The 17,612-nt window shown below is 41.9% G+C and overlaps 1 protein-coding gene across 2 annotated transcripts in view; it reads left to right on the top strand.

Moving 5' to 3' along the window:
* Positions 1-17,612, top strand: part of LOC122758285 (arylsulfatase B-like) — a 58,312-nt gene that overhangs the window by 9,156 nt on the left and 31,544 nt on the right. The window contains exons 7-8 of one of the 2 annotated variants that reach the window (XM_044012328.1): positions 3,607-3,738; positions 3,851-5,072. The exons of the other annotated variant lie outside the window; for it this stretch is intronic. Coding sequence (XP_043868263.1) covers positions 3,607-3,738; positions 3,851-4,107 — 389 coding nt within the window. The 3' untranslated portion in view covers positions 4,108-5,072. Of the gene's footprint in view, positions 1-3,606; positions 3,739-3,850; positions 5,073-17,612 lie in introns of those variants that run through there. 2 annotated transcript variants of the gene reach the window in all.

Genomic DNA, 17,612 nt, shown 5'->3' with positions numbered 1-17,612 from the left:
CATTTAAATTTACTGGCACGACACTCATGGTTTCCAGAGGATGAAGCTCAGTCATCCCCTTTAATTATCTGCTGACCTTGCATCACTTTGGGAACCACTAGTTTAACTCCCATCCACCTACCCATTATCTATGTATGGGGCAGATGCCTGAGGCCGGAGAGGAGGGGTTCACAGTGGGCAGGTCACCACAGTCCGTCACAGGACAGATGATCCTTCACCACTCCAGACGATTCAGAGTCACCAGTTAACCTCAGCAGCATGTTTTTGTTCTGTGGGAGGAAACCTGTGCAGACTCCTGGCCGATTTTAAACGCTCCGAGCTCTTGATAACCTGAGCCCTCTCATTTACCGGCGCTACCCCTTTCTATTATTGTGTTCCTTCTTTCCTAATGATGTAATTCCACTGTTTCCACTCTCTCTTTTACCCAACAAGGCCACAAGTATCAAGGCCTCATTGTTTGAGCCAGTACTCACAACAACCAGACATTGTAAAACCCAACTGACGCAAGTAAAACAAACCGGGATTACATAACATCTGACTAAACCCCAGCGTCTTAGCCTATTAGAAATTAACTAAACTAACACTCACTGGTGTGTCTGGATGACCGTCAGTGGAGCTGATAGATTAAAATGATTGTGTGTGTGTGTTTTTTGTATTTCTTTATCTCTGGAATGTGCACGGATGACATCAGGTTGAAAATGTAATCAGTCACTGTTGAAAGTCTAATCAGTCGCCTGAGATCGCTGACATTTGTGAGCAGTGTGTGTGTGTGTGTGTGTGTGTGTGTGTAAAATAGAAACTCTGGGATTGTCAGGAGGTTTCCTGGAAATGAGTGAGTCTTGCGACCGTAAAGTTTTTTTAAAGCTGTGAGACACCGTGGAGTGTCTCACAGTCTCGTTCGTGTCAAAAGCACTCACTATTAGGTGAACCACAGGGTCCTGGTTCTGTGGAGGACGCCGCACCTTTTGTTGTACTTTCAGAAATAGTCGAGGTATGGGAGGGAGCGGGTTTTTGTACAGAAATGTTTCACAGATGTAACATAATTGGCACATAGTGGAGTTCTAAAGAGAAGGTACTGCATACTGTCTGATTCATCTGCTCTTTTCCAAGGTTTATGGAATCCCATTTTTGCTAACCCTCTCTTTCATGTTCCTTTCTTTCCCTTTTTTTTTAAATCACATTCTGAATTTGGGTCATTTTAAAGTGTCCAATTACCGATGAGCAATGGGGATTGGGTACCGTGCTCAGGGGTACCCCAGCCCTTGACCTGTTAGGAATTTGAACCAGCACCCCTCCGGTTACAAGCCCATTTCCCTTCTGCTCGGCCATTAAAATATTATAATCTCTTGTCGTGGCCATGTAACATCGTTAGTTTGGTATCGAGCCGTGGTGCAGAAAATGAAGATGGTAGCGTTTTCCTGGGCAAACCTGTCGTACTGTCCTCATGTTTCCTCACCACTCAACTGCATTCTTCAATTACATTTCACAAAGAGGTCCCAGATTATTCCCAGATTACGGGGTTTCTGAGTTTATTTTCTACCGCTTTATCCTCACTCCTGATGCCGCTCCCTCCTCCCTTCCCCTCTCCATCATCACCATTTAAATCATATGGACGATGAGGGGACCCACTGAAGCGTTCACCCCCATGTTTTATGTTTGAATCTTTATTGTCAACCTCCTCCATGACAACCGAGTGCATTCCAGTGCGAGATTCCTCTTTTCCTCCGCTCTCTTTCCGATGAGCCCGTCTCTCCATCCCTCTTCATACTTCTTTGGAGTTCTCTATTTAGCTCCCTTTATCTTTACATGCCTCTCTCCTTTCAAGTAACCTTTCAGAATATCCCCCTGCTTTTGTGCTGTGTGGGAATAAGGGTCTCAACTCAAAAAGTTTGAACTTGTGGAACGAGAGAGAGAAGGTCTGGACTTTACCCAAGCCCTAAATCACCCCCAACTTTCCTCTCTGGACTCCTTTGCTCTCCTTCTGTCTTCAACCCCCCCTTATTTTTTTCCTTGAGCCTGTTGGTGGATCCCCCTGCTGTGGATTCAGACGAGGGAGGCCATGCACTGAGACTCTCTTGTCCTGTGCTCATGGGAAGAATTAATCTGTGTCTGAGGACAAAGAGTGAATGAAGACCTCAAATACAACTCTGACATTTGTAAAGCTCTGTCGTACTTGCAAATTCCTCCTTAACCAACAATTTATAATGAATGCATTTCAAATTCATGATCGTGATCTTCATGAATTCAATCATAAATTGTCATAATAGTCGAAGATGCACATGAAGGACTGTACAATGGCACAGGTGTGCCTAAATATGGACATGTTACCTGGGTAACGTGGGTCATTTGAGCCTTGTTCACACTAGAGTTCTTCTTACAGGTTTTGCCAAGTTGTGGCTATTGGGATCTAATTGGCTTGTGATACACAGGAGAAAGCCCGTCTCTGGCCCCGTCTCTGGCCCCTTCATTCGCCTCACACACCCCATGTCATTCTGAAATTTGGTTGAAGTCAGCGATGACTCCGCCAATCACAGTGACTCTGAATGTGGTCACTGTGGATTAAGTCAATTAACCCTCTAACTCAGGGGTGTCAAACTCAAATGACCTGGGGGCCAATGAGCATCTAGTCTGGTCAAGCAGGGGCTGACATAGAGGAACAAAAGTGGGGAAAAACAACTATTTAGTAGCCGGTAGGCAATATAAGATATTTATTATGATATTAGACAGAATTGCAAAGTAAAAGTGCTTGTTTTGATATTAAATGATTCACAATAAAAAACATATTTATGATGCACAAAAACGGAGAATTAAATTGAAAATTTAGCAAATAATGACGAGGATAATTGTGATTAAAACAGCTTAAATATAAGTAATTTCATGTTGAGTGTAATACATTTAATAAAACAATGATTACAATATTGCCAGCAAATACAATTAGTCTTATTTTCTGTCTCTATTCCATCACCTTGCACAGTGGTGGGCGGGCCTCATGTGGCCCCCGGGCCACCAGTTTGACACATGTGCTCTAACTGTTAATCATATACATCCCCGCTCTTGAGTTACCAGCTTAACAAGATTTTAAGAGCGGATTTTTTTATAACGCCTGACCTGTGATACGCTTGGTTCAGAGTTGGCTGCACGTGCATGTGCATGTGCATGTGAGAGCGATCAGGAAACCCGCATGTCATTTACACAACAAGCAGTGAGGATTTCACTGTCACAGCTTTTAACATGTGGTCGCCATAGTGCTGAGATCTGAAATCTTTGAATTCTCCCGTCGTGTCGCTGTGATCGATTTGGCTCTATAAAATAAAAAATGGGAATGTGGACTTTGGTGGGTGGAGCTTTTCAGTCCATATGCAAAGGATGTGAGGAAGTAGTTGTTTTTGACAGCGTGACGAGGCCAAAATCTGTCTAATCACGACCATATTGTTGGGGTCAACCCACGGCATGGACCTGAGAATACTCTCAAGGCCAGAAAAAAAAAAATGTCGACATGTGTGCTCACTTCTGGAAGACATTTTCCATCGGAACACAAATACTGGGCGAGAGGCTTTAACAAATAAATACGAATAATTTTACAAGAATCACATCTTCTCTCTGCAGGTGAAGGCAAGGAGTATCGGTTAGCTTTATCTGAGGTGGCCAGCAGAGAACCCTGGACACAGTATAGCTTCAATGTGTCCATTCACGCTGCTATTCGACTCTCTCAGTGGAAGCTGCTGACTGGCAACCCAGGTCAGTGTCCTCTGTCACCCATAATGACGTAATAATAATTCACTTCAGTGGTGGAAGATGGCGTGGGTCTCTCAGTCTCACCACCACTGCTGCTTCATCTTTGTACTTCCAGGGTGTGACAAGTGGTTCCCTCGGCCCCCCCACAACACAAGCCTGTCGCAGAGTGACCGACTGAAGCCTGTAATGCTCTTTGACGTAGAGAGGGATCCTCAGGAGAGATACGACTTATCAGACCGGTTCACCGGTGTGGTGGATTATCTCCTCAATAGACTCAGCGATTACCAGAAGAGTGCCTTGCCCGTTAACTACCCCAAATCTGACCCCAGGTGTGACCCGACTTCCAGGGGAGCCTGGGGACCCTGGGCTTAGATGGAGAAGGCAGCCATACGGGATGGGTTTAATGTGGAATTAACTTCACTGTATGATGATGACAGTTTATTACGTCGAAATCAATTAATCAAGCAACATAAATCACAGATTTTTGTTTTGTGGTAAACATAGGGTTGTTGGAGCATGGAGGTAAATGTTACACATTTATTCATGTAAAAGATTTTTCAATCCTTTAAAGCTCTCGTGGGTTCAAATGAAGTGATTACGTAAACTGTGTTTACGACACGTGTTACTGATTTGTGTCTTCCTCCCTGTGGTTTCAGGTATTTGCACTTTGTTTCCCTGCTCTTGAGAAGCTGGGGCTCCTTATTTTGTCAGTCACAAAGCTGCCCAGGAAAAAGCAGGCAGTTTTTAACCTGGTTAAAAAAACTGTGATGCCTCTTGATGGTATTTTTATTTTATTTTTTTCAGCTTTTTGACGCTGCTGCAGGAAAGCAAAAAAAAAACCAATATTTTACGTCCGTACATCGTTTAAATACAAATGTCAGAAACCATCAGCTTCAGCATCATCTGGCAACAAATTAGCCTTTGGGGGCAAGAGCCAGTCCTTTGGTATAGATGGTACATATGTGAGCTAAGACTTGTCTTTGTCATGTTCACAGTCATCGGAGCAACAATAGACACGAGAATGAGTTCTTAAATGGGAATATTTTCTGTTGGGGTTTTCAGCATCTGCGTAAATTAACTTAATATTTCTGTTTCTATTATTCTATAATAAGTAGACATCGTGTCCTTCTCACGGATGTGTAGGTTGAGACTCGTCTCACAGGCCACTCGCTTAAAATGATGGATTTTATTATATTTTAAGGTTGTTATGGAAATGTTGATGAAAAATTGTATTTCTCTGTTTTCAGATTTCTTTTATTTTCATAAAAGCCGTTCAAGGGTCAGGTCAGCTGGTCTGTTATTGTCAACTGAACTGTAAATAAATGTCAAACACTGAACCGAGTCCTAAAAATGGATGCTTTGAAATGGGTAATTAACATAACTGGAGTCTGAGTGGCAGAAATGTAACTTCCTTGATACATACACCCAGTTTGACCTTTGGCTCCTTAGTGTTTGACCTCCTCCTCGCAGCAACATGCAGATGAACACAGGAAATGCTCCCTGCAGAGAGCAGGCGGTCCCGTCCTAATGTGGACTGTGACCCTTGACCTGCCACTGTGAATTGAATGGCAGCTGAGTCAGGCAAACAACAATGCAGCAGGGTTAGGGTTATTTGACAGCAGCAGCAGCTTCAGCCACGTTCACACTGAACATTAGCGGATAAGCCCAGGATTTTGAACCCAGGTTTACTTTGTGGAAAACAGACTAATTAACATCACTCCCATCATCGATGGTTGTTGAAAGGAAAAAGAAAGGGGGAGAGGTAGAGACAGAAGAGAGAGACCTGGAACAGTACACAGGAGGGAGTAAAAGCAGGAATAATGGTTTCCAAAAATTACAACTTTTTCAATATGACGACTTTATTCTTGTAAAATTGTGACTTTTTTAATATTACCATTATATTCTTGTTTAAGTACGACTTTATTCATGTAAAGATTATATAAGTATTCTCCTAAGATTCTGACTTTATTCTCAAAATATTCTGACTTATATATTACTTATATTTTTTTTATATATTTATATTCTTGTAAAAGTATGACTTTATTCTTGTAAAATTTTGACTTTTTTAATATTATCATTATATTCTTGTTTAAGTACGACTTTATTCACGTAAAGATTATATAAGTATTCTCCTAAAATTCTGACTTTATTCTCAAAAAATTCTGACTTTTTTTATATTACTTATATTTTTTATATATATTTATATTCTTGTAAAAGTATGACTTTATTCTTGTAAAATGACAATTTTATTTTCATAATAGTATGACTTTATTCTCTAACGATAGAAAAAAAAAAAAGTTCCCTACAATTTGGTCCTAATACTCCATCGATATTTATTTATTTATTTATTTATTTATTTATTTACTATAATCTTTTAGTTGTAAAAAGTAAGGTTCACTACAAACAGTCATGGCTATTTAAATTGCTCGCAGACGGAAGATGAGCGCGCGTCATAGCGTTGACCTGGAAAGCACGTAGTCGTTTGTATCATTGCATCAACAATGAAGAAGACAAAGAAGACATGAGCATGACCACGTGGGGTCTTGGGCATCTTGGTTTCAGACTCCCGCCACCTTTTCTAGTCCAACCTCTGTGTGAGCTCATTGTGCGGAGACGGCATGAATCGCTCCAGATAATTCACAGTCACAGATAATTCCTCCTGCATGTGCCACCCAGACTTCACCCATCGCCTGGGTGATCCAGAAGTTCTCCTCCTGGTTGTGAATGCATCTGTCTCAGATCATCTCCTGCTGCATTTTTAGCATATGAAGTGGAAAATAAATAAATAAATAAATAACCTGTAAGCGTTAATAGTTCGCCCCATTGTCAGCCAGGATTGGCTGCAGCTGCCCTGCGACAAGTCTTGATAGCCACGCTTAAAGGGGCTGAAAGGAAAAAGGCTCTACTGCTTCATAAAAAGACCGTAGTTCATATTTCACTGCATTCTTTGCTGAGTAGCAGTCGTGGTGCCAGTTCCTTGTTTAAAATATGAAAACCTAATCTCTATTTTTGTGTATTTCTTTACAAATTGGTGGTTTGACGGCGTGAACCGATGCACAAGTGTGTAATGTACGTGTCAAACGTGGCTGTTCTATTGAATTTCAAACTGTGATTTTGGTAATAACGGGTGACGACCAGCGGACCGCATATTTATTTGATGTTCCTGAGAAAGCAGCTCTTGCGCCGCCGAAGCCATAAATTTGTCACTCGCTTGTTCTGTTCGTTTACTCTGCAATCAGACCTCCGCATTTCACCATGATGGCACGGTTGATATAATTAGATGTTGCCACTTCTCGCCGTTCGGAACGGAGGCCTGCGAGTTTCTCACTGTGGCTGCAGACCACTTGTGCATTTCATAGAGCTGGTCTGCGGTGAGCTTCCCCTCCTGACAAGTTATTCCCCTTCCCCGCCTCCCCCTTGTGATTATGAGCAGCCAACCTTGGCGGTGTCACACTTGTCTCCCCCTCGTACTTTTTCAAAGCAGGGTTTTGGTGTGTTTTTCGCACTTAATCCCGACTCATGACAAACATGCTCCTCTCTGACGTGGCCCTGCGACCCTCTCATTGTGTTTTCTCAGCTGTGACAAAGCGCTTTGTGTGCCGCCTGAGAGATATGACAACAGAGCATCTATTACGTTTTGACCTTAACTGAGAGAAGAAAACAAAAAATCCTTCACTCTTAATCTCCATGGTTTTTGGACAGTGGGAGGAAACTGGAGAACCCGGAGAAAACCCGCAAACACTGGTCTTTTTGCGACAAGGAAACTATATTATTATATTATCTATATCACTAGTTAACATGTGTGTGTGTGTGTGCGTGTGACGTCACACCCAGACGCTTTGATTGTGAGCACATGTGGAGCACAAAGACGGATGCCACCCTGAATCTTCATCTGCGGTATGTCCACAAGGAGAGGCACAAAGCGAAGGTCTCTTGCGGCGAGGTAGACGCTGGAATTCCAAACAAGATCGCGTCTTGTCTCTGCCTCTGTGCCGCTCTCTGCCTGTGAAAACAGATTAAAAATCGTGCTGACCCGTGTGGCCAGGAATGTGTTGAACTTTGAAGCCCGGAACGGGGGAATCTAACGGCTCATCAGGTCTAACGAAAAAAAGAAGCATTCAGAGTGTAATGACTTTACTGAAATGAGATGCTTGACGGTTTCTGATTTCAGCAAGAACTCACTGGGTTTGACTCAAGCACGCTGAATCACCGACTATCAAACTCACATAGGCCCCTTTTCAGACTTGGTTTTTAAAACCTGCCCTCGGTGATCACATCACATCGGGACAGAGACTGTTCACACCTGGAATGAATAAAGCAGATGTGTCTCCAGTGGCCACATTTGATCAGCTATGGCTTCCTTGCTCACTATTGGGTTACGCAATGGTGTCGTGTTTGTTAGCGCGACCGACCGAGTTTGTTTTTGAAAAGCCAAGTCAATCAAATCGCATTTGCAACGAGCGGAACCGATAGAGGAACCGGTTCTCGATTCCCATCCCTACCTCTCACAGTCCAAAAACATGGTCAATTGGACACTCGTAGGTGTGAGTGTGCGAGTGAATGGTTGTTTGTCTCTATATACAGTATGTCCAGTGTGTGACCCCGCCTATCGCCCTATGTCAGCTCATGTGGAGGATAACGTGGTAGAAAATGGATGGATGGATCTTGAGACGTTCATCTGTTATGTTTGTTTCTTCCATCCATTCATCATAACCAGAAATCAGAAAATCAAGTTTGTGTATACATGCAAATCCAGTAGAAAATGTTAGAAAAATGTAATATGTTATTATTTTTGTTCATGTAATTGGATTTTATCCCAGGTTTTCATTGAAAGCGCATTGTCTGTACCTGTAAATGTCTGGAAATCGCAAACAGCATTCATTCACAGCATGAATCATCCAGGTACTTGGAGGTAATCAGAGTATTTGTCCTGTCAGTCAAAGAGGAACAAGATAGATAACATCGGGGCTGTTATTACTCTCAATAACTGCCCGGTTGTTTTGCCAGAAACTCCCCGACCGAAGTCATGCGACTAACCTTGTGTTTTCCTTCCATTCACGTCTCATTTGACTGACCAAGGAGCACAAATAAGAGGTCACTGAGGTCTGAGGTCCTGGCACCGGTCGCTCCCCTCCTAGTCACAACACTCGCAAAATAGAGCGTTCACACTCGTTGACGTTCGTGCAAACCAAACGTGCAAAATCCAGACCTTGCTGTTTCTCTGCCAACTGCACTTCCTCACTCTGTGTTCTTCAAACATACAACACTGTATTGTGTGTTTGTGTCGCATTTGGCCACAATTGGAAACTTCAGATTAGGAGATGGTGCATTCACAGACTCGTGTGAAAGATATAATGCTAGTAAATGTGCAGTGTACAGAATGATGGGGATGAGATACAGATATCTGCCTCAGTAGAAATACTGCTGTTATTATTGTTATTATATATACTGCATAATAACAGGACACCAAATAAAATGGACCGTGTACTTTAAAGATCATAGGATAAGGGGAGTACTGGCACTTATCACACCCCAACTTCAAACTTAAGGCACTGATTATTTATTTATTTATTTATTTATTTATTTATTTATTACGAATGAGTGTTAGGGCCAAACTGAAGTTTTTAGTTTCATAATGTTATGAGACTGAAGTCTTTGGGGTTTCACAAATAAAGAAATACTTAAGACTATATTCTTGTAAAAATACGACTTTATTCTTGAAAAATTACAACTTTTTTAATATTACAACTTTATTCTTGTATAATTACAACTTTATTCTTGAAAAATTACAACATTTTTAATATTTTGACTTTATTCTTGTAAAAGTACAAATTTATTTCCGAAAAATTACGACTTTTTTAATATTACGACTTTATTCTTGTAAAATTGCGACTTTATTCTTGTAAAAGTACAAATTTATTTCCAAAAAATTATGACATTTTTAATATTACGACTTTATTCTCGAAAGATTACAACTTTTTCAATATTACGACTTTATTCTTGTAAAACTGCGACTTTTTTAATATTACCATTATATTCTTGTTTAAGTACGACTTTATTCTCTTAAAAATTATGACTGTATTCTCCTAAAATTCTGACTTTATTCTAAAAAAAATTCTGACTTTTTAATATTACGACTATATTCTTGTAAAAGTATGACTTTTTTCTTGTAAAATGAAGCTTTATTTTCATAATATTATGATATATTATGATATTATCTAACGATTAAAAAAATTGTTCTCTACAATTTTTTCCTAATACTCCATCGTTATTTATTTATGTATTTATTTATTTATTTATTTATTTACTTACTTATGTCTTAATTTTCAGTGAGGAGTGAGCTGAGTGGAGCAGTGATTGGTGGGTGGGGGAGGGAGCTCGTGGATCAGTCACTCCCATCATCCCAGCAGTGGACTGAGTGAGTGAGTGAGTGAGTGAGTGAGTGACCGCGGGACACAGCCCAGCCATTCATTCTTCTGTGATTCCGGAAAAAACGTGGAAGAATGAAGGAGAGACACAGCGAGAGCTGCTGATGCTGGAGAAACAAACAAACAAACAAACAAACAAGCAGAGGATCGCGTCCCACACACGTGAACCTAATCTATAATCCCGAAGAGCGAGAAGTCACAGGAGGATCGACTCACTGGATTTCAGAGGCGTCGCTCACTGTCGCTTTACAGACTCGACACGTAAGTAGCTAAGGTTTCTTATTAAGAGCAGGGACACGAAAAACACACGAATCAGCTCTGTCTTTTTACTGAGATGCTCTGTCTGTCTGTCTGTCTGCCTGTCTGTCGCGTGTAGTCGAAAAGTTCTCAGTCTCTGCTGGGTTTGGTTTCTCCCAGAGTTTCCTCTCCGTCTGTTGGAAAACTCGTGGCAGGAAAACCGAGCAGAGCAGACACAGATGCTCTGCCAGGCAACACACACATGCTCATTTTCTATTTTCTGCATTGTTATGGTTTAAACTGGGTGCTGTAATATACACATTTATATACACAAGTAAGCATAAAACTTAGTTTAGTTTTTTAAACATCATCTCCAGGTACTGAGGATTGCATTTATCTCTCATTCTCATGCAAACTCTTTGATTATTACATCTTTGGAAAAGTGCTTTTTTTAAAAAAACAACAACAAAAAAAAAACATGTTATTGTAATTGTCATAATCAGTGGTATTGGTTTTATTACTGAAATGAATATAAGAGTGAAGTTGTGGACTTGTGCAACATAATCACTTAACCCACTGATTATTTTGCACAATTAATCGTGAAATAAGCACAATTGCAATATGAAGAGTGCAAGTATTAGCTTATGAAATCAAGAAAAAAAACACCTAATAATATGTGTTGTTTGTTTACATCATTCATACAGTGGACATTGACAGGTGATGTGATTTGAGAAGATGAAGAAGAGATGCATAAAGCAAAATTAAACCAGACTGGGCATTAAACTCTGGATAACGACATAATAGCAACTCTCTTCTTTTGTTATTTAATTGAATTCAGGGCTTTAACTCACTGCTAAATGTGGGGATGTTCATGTTGTGGATAAACATCTTCTAGAATATTTTGAGTTTGAAAAGACGAGTTTTAATTCAAGCTATAAAGCAATTTCCTTTGTTGTATTTATCAAGTTTGTTATTCCATGTGCAATGTCACCCAGTTAGCACCTGATTTGACATGCGTACTTCTCATTACCGTAACTCCTAAAAACTATGGACTTGCAAATGTCAGCTGAGATTGGCACAGCCCCCCGTGTGACCCTCATATGGAGGATAAAGTGGTAGAAGATGGATGGATGGATACAGGAAAGCAGAGAAACACATCTATGCGCTCATATACTTGTCATTACGGTAGACGTCAGGACTTCTGCGCAACGACCGTCCAATCACATGAGATTCACCAGCTTCTCAGTACTGTAATCCCTAAACGGTTGAATAACTGTCAGATGTCTAAAGTGAGAGTTATCTTGGATAAAGGGGCAGAAGCACTCACTCATTGAGCATTTTTAGACAATTCCACAGCCAAATAAATCATCATGACGGTCATCAGAGGGTTAAATGGTGGATGCGTGGATGTCTGGAGGTCAAAACACCTGCCAGTGTTCTAAGGTTGCTCCTCTATTGTGTGCCACAGAGACGGTCACAGTCTTGACAAAGTGCGACACAGATTCTCGTCCTGTTTGTCGTGTTGTGTTTCAACAGCAAACATGAGACCTGGTTCCACCTGTAAACCAGTGTTTGTGGTCGCCGCCTGAGGACCGAGACTCTATACTGTGTACGATACGTGTATATGATGGAGTCTTTTGACCATTGTCAAGTCAAGGAACCGTGTGGTGTTTTCAGCCCAGCTTTCTGCGGGGATTGTTTTACGCCCTGTGAGATGATGTAGCATGAGATGTCACGCTGTTCCAAACCTCCGCCACTGACTTTATCGTGGTAGGAAACATCAGAGTCATGCGATCTCTCTTTTTCCACATACTGTAGATGCACTCTCTCTGTAGATTAACACGAACGATATCACGAGCTGATCTAATGACGTCCTTTCCAAAACTGAGTCCCAATTTTGACATGTATTACAAGCAAGACATGTCTTAAAATGTGATTTAAATAAAAGCCAATAACACAATAGTGAATAAAAATAAACATATTTATGCAACACAACTTTATCATGTCAAAAAAACACAACTTCAGACAAAATCCTGTTTGTAAGTAACATCAAGTTGCTCCATGTGAATTTGTCTGCGTAGGTTCAGAGCAGAAACGTTTTTGCAGAAAGGATAACTTTGTTTTTTATATTATTTGGGTTAAGGTAATATGGCCACATGGTCGGTGTAGTGGTTAGCACTCTTGCCTTTGCAGCAGGAAGACCTGGGCTTGAGCCCCTGTTGGAACAAGGGCCTTTCTGCATGGGGTTTTCTCCCCGTGTGTGCGTAAGTTTTCTCCGGGTTCTGAATGAATGTGAATTTTGAATGTGGCCCTGCGATGGACTGGCGTACTGTCCAGGGAATGTACCCCACCTATCGCCCTATGTCATCCCTGTGGAGGATATAGTTGTAGAAAATGGATGAATGGGTTAACTAAAATACTATAAGTATGTGGTATTGTATGGTTGCATAAATGAGGCATTTGCATGAATCTGTATCAAAACATGTCTGTTCAAATTTCTTAGGTTTTATGTGTCATCACTTTATTTTTACCTGCGCAGTTCTTCCACGGTATGGTTTCTGCTCAGAGTCCATATTCTGTAATTAGCTTAAGCCACATCTTTGTCATTTCTTTTTTTAAACTGCGCTTCAGATGTTTAATATTGCTGATGTCATCACTAAATGAGTGGCTAGGATTAAAGATGGTGGTTAGAGTCTACTGTCGGGGATTGCCAGTGGTTTCAGCGTATGTTTGCCAGTGCACGTGGTCCCTCAGGGATCCGTGTTTGGCCCATTAAAAAAAGCCTGGGCTTCATTCATTACGACCCTGCAGAACGCTTGTTTCCTCCGTTAAGGCCACAAGAAAAGCAAAAACACTTGGGTTTTTCTCCCTTGGCAGCGTCACAGAGCAGATGCTTTGGAAAACTTCTTATAGTTTTTTTTTTTTTCCTCCTCTCTGTCCCCTTAACCGAATAGTAAACTTTCAAGGGGTGGAAAAAGTCTAACCAGTCACCCTTTATGCCTGTTGCAGATGATGCAGCTGGTGATACTTTTAATGCAGAAAAATGTTTAACTGCTATTTAATTCATGCAGACCACATCATCTGCCTTTCGTGCGTCTCTTTAGCTTTGATGGCAGTGCTTTTTTTTCATTAATCCAGGATCCTGGCTGTAGTTTATGGGATTGGTCAGCATAATTTTCCTGGAATTACGCCTTTTTTAAGCAGAGAATGTAATCTACATCTCCACACATTCTGGTCCTGAATAAACACATTCTCTATGCGAGTCTGACTTAGTGGCGTACGGATGGAAATCAGAGTCGGGCTCTATCAGTATGTTGTTGAAACTCAAACCAGTACCATGGTGTCACCATGACCAGAGTGCGAAATCCACTAAGTGAACTGCTGCTCCCGTGTCAGAGGTTAAACCAGACGACTCCGGCCGTCTGCGACCAACATCTGGAACTCCGCTTGCTGCGGCAAAGCCTCACCGTGCATATCCGCTTGCGTAGACGTCCCCGGTAACAACAAGGCGGATTTATTTGTACCATATTTCTTTCAGACTACTGTAACTGTTGCACTTGTATGTGGAAGAGCCACATCTGTTTGGTTTATTTTGCCTCTCAGTTAACGTGGCTAATAAAACTTTCGGCAGGAGCATCCGGGAAGTTCTCTAATGAAACCAACACATCACAAAAGTTGAGGTTTTTTCTTTTTAGTTCACCCCCTGTTACCCTGACAATAGTGTATTTGGCTATAAAACTGATGTAATGCAGGGGAAGAGAGTCCTAAAACTCAGACACATCTTAACTGGGCCACATTACGTTATAAGGCTTTCCATCTCAAACTACTGAAAGGAATGTTCCTGAGTGAAATGAAGCAACCATGTGTCCGAGATGGTTTCTGTTTTATAGAGTCAGAGATGAGCTGTTTCACTGGGTCTGGACATTTCTGCAAAGCTCTTTTTCCTCTTTCTGCTTCAGATAACAAATACATGTTCAGATAACATTTCACTGAAAATGTCTGTTTTAATCATCATTCTCATGTGTATTATAGACAGTGATGCCGACTAGGGCGCCATCTACTGGAGGGTTGCCAGATGACCAGAAAGAAAAAATATTTGAAGCCATACTTTGCTTAACAAATAAACATCTAATCCCACCAAAATCTCTCGGTTTAAGTGGATGTGGCTTCGCCCATGCTTTTTGTAATCCATTGTTTTGGCGCTGGTCAAAATACAAAAACTGGACGTTTTAAATGGAAGTCACCTGAGACCTGTGTAGCTTCTTTGTAGAGTCGTAAGACCAAATGGGTCTTACCTTTTCACCTCTGTCTGAGAACAAGCCACAGAGTGTATTTTTTCAAAAATGCTCTTGAGTTTTAACATTTAATATCATGTTTAAACTAAAATAAAAGGAACATGTTCCATTTCATTTGGACGCAAATCTTCAACTTTTTCGCTTTCCTAGTCTTGATGACCACTCAAAGCTGCTTTACACGACAGTTTTTCCATTCACCCATTCACTCACACTTTCATACAGCACATCTTCTATCACTCCATCTTTCATACCTATCCACATCAGCATGTTGACTAGCAGAGTCAAACTGGGAATCTAACCCAAACCCTCCAAGTTGAAAGACGTCCGCCCCCCCCAAGTCACCATGCTATTGTGAGTCCATTTGTCCATTTGTCCATTTGTCTGTGAGATGGACGAACAAGATTATCACTGAACATGTGACGCCTGCTGCCAGATAGTTCTTACGGTTTCTCTTCTTCATTGACGACTGCGCACTACTGCCACCCACTGGTCAGGAAAGCAGTTTCCTCTTGTGCAGTCACAGGAAGTACGTGCACATTTGCTGGTTGGACATGTTTTGGTGTGTGTTATTACAATGTTTATACTTGACACACGCTGTCATGGTTGATCGGCCTTCTGTGCAGTCAGCTGACTGTCGAGACTGAGCTGTGTCCGGAGTTTTAGAGGCCTAATATCAAACATGCTCTGCCGTTGGCCTCACCCCTTCACCTCAGCGCCTCAGTTTTTAGACTCGCAAGCAACAGTTGTGACACAAAACAGGCTGCATCATAGTCACGTGGAGCGTGACGATGTCCAGCCACCACCACGAAGATGACCTCTCCCGTGTGACCTCCTGCCTTTTTTCCCTCCATAGCCGTTTGAAAGATACTTGACGAAGTTTTCAGGGTCTCTGCCCCCTGCTACAACACTGTGGTAATCATGCTTGTTGATTAGATTAGTCAGTGTGGGAGTTAATCACCCCTCTCTACTGAAGGCTTGGTCCTGCCCCTTCCTCTTGGTCCCCAGAGATGAGTCTGTCCTCATAGTACAGCCACCTCCGGGGTGGGGTCCTGGCAATAACAATGACTGCACCCTACACTTGTTCTTTTTCCTCAATCCAGAGACGACCGCATAGGCCTGTGTGGCATAAACACACCCCTGGGAAGAGTGAGACATCCAGGGGAGTGAATGACTCAACAAAGGGCAGGACATGGGGAGGCATGACCCTCGTCTTGGGTGAAATGAGGAGAAAGAAAGAAGGGAGTTTTGTTCCTTTGTGGTGAGCTGGGGGTCAGTCTCAGGGGAATGTGCCAGAGACAGACGGTGGGTTTTGCAGCTGCATGGCCTCCAGCACTTTATCTAGTCCCTGAGCAGCTGCGGGCTCATTAAACTCTGCCGTCCATGTTCAACACTCACTTCTACTCCTCTCAGTGAGAGCTTCGTCTCATCTTTATCCCCCCTCCCGCCCGTCATTTGTCTTTACCGGCAACCGCTGTTTCAGACATAGTTCAATATCGAATAAATAGGAACTGCAGTCAGGCTGGGATTCACAGCCTCACAGCTGTATGGTTATGACTTTCCTAAAATAGTCTGTGCAAGTGTGATAAGGTGGTATCAGGTGGCCAGGTTGGCTTAGGTCATGGAAAAGGCTTTAAGATGTTTGAATGTGATAAGACCAAACTGCACATTGTGTCTCTGATGTGGCCAAAACTAAGGTTTGCTTCCATGTACCAGTGTTTTTTTTTTTTGTTTTGGGTTCATGTTTCAATAAGAAAACAATGACTGTCAAGAGCTTTAGAGCTGGAGCGGTTAACTTATTTTAAAATAACCTCTCAGCGTAATGTAAATCAGGTGATCTGAGGGGAAATCTGGCTGTGACGAGACAAACTGACCAATCACAGGACACTGGGGTGTATATGAAAGGTCGCTATTCTAGTAACATCTGCTTATACGTCAAAGGAACCTACAAAACAGTCTAAAAGTTGGACAAAAGATGCAATAAAATGCACGTGAATGTCAAGTTGACAAGTCTAGATAGATAGTAAATGAATCTAACCAGATAGGGCCACATGGTTGGTGTAGTGGTTAGCACTCTTGCCTTTGCAACCCGGTTGGAACAAGAGTCTTTCTGCATGGAGTTTGCATGTTCTCCCTCTGTGTGCATGGGTTTTCTCCCCACAATCCAAAGACATGCAGATTTGAGTGGATGGTTGTTTGTCTCTATGTGTGGCCCTGTGATGGACTGGCAATCTGTCCAGGGTGTGCCCCGCCTATCGCCCTATGTCAGCCGAGATTGGCACAGCACCCCCTGCGAGCCTCATGTGGAGGATAAAGTGGGAGAAGATAGCTGGATGGATGAAATCTGAGCTTTCAAATGAATATATTATATTAGAAGGAATCATGAGTAAAAACCAACCAAGTATGCAACTTCTATCAGTCGCTACACCTTGTTTGCTAAATCAGATTGAAAGGTGGTGAATCCTCACATTTGAGAAACTAGAAGCAGCAAATGATTGCATGAAAGAAGATTTAATTCTACAATTCTGTCATGCTCTGCTTTCCCCATCTACAGCACATCCTGCCGTTTATCTACTCAGTAAAATCCCAGATTGGCTCGGTCGTACTGGACAGTCCTTTCACTTTCACCCCCCGTTTATCACAAAATCTCTGTACAACTGAGAACTCCTGCAGCTGTTGTGAGTCCACATTACCGCCGTGATTCCCTGTGTTTGGGCTTCTCATTTCACCAGCACCATGGTAACAGTATTCTGGTTTGGACTGGCACACTGTCACTGGCCATTATCACCACTGCTGCCTGCTGGCTTAAGCGCAGCAGGACCAAAAAAACTATAAGGCTTTCTCTGTCTTTGTCTGCATCCTGCATTGGCAGAAACTATTTTTTTTTTTTTAATAAAAGTGACCCATTCTAAATGTAAGG

Source organism: Solea senegalensis, linkage group LG21, assembly GCF_019176455.1.
Source record: "Solea senegalensis isolate Sse05_10M linkage group LG21, IFAPA_SoseM_1, whole genome shotgun sequence".
NCBI lineage: Eukaryota > Metazoa > Chordata > Actinopteri > Pleuronectiformes > Soleidae > Solea > Solea senegalensis.
This window is presented reverse-complemented; position numbering and strand designations above follow the sequence as displayed.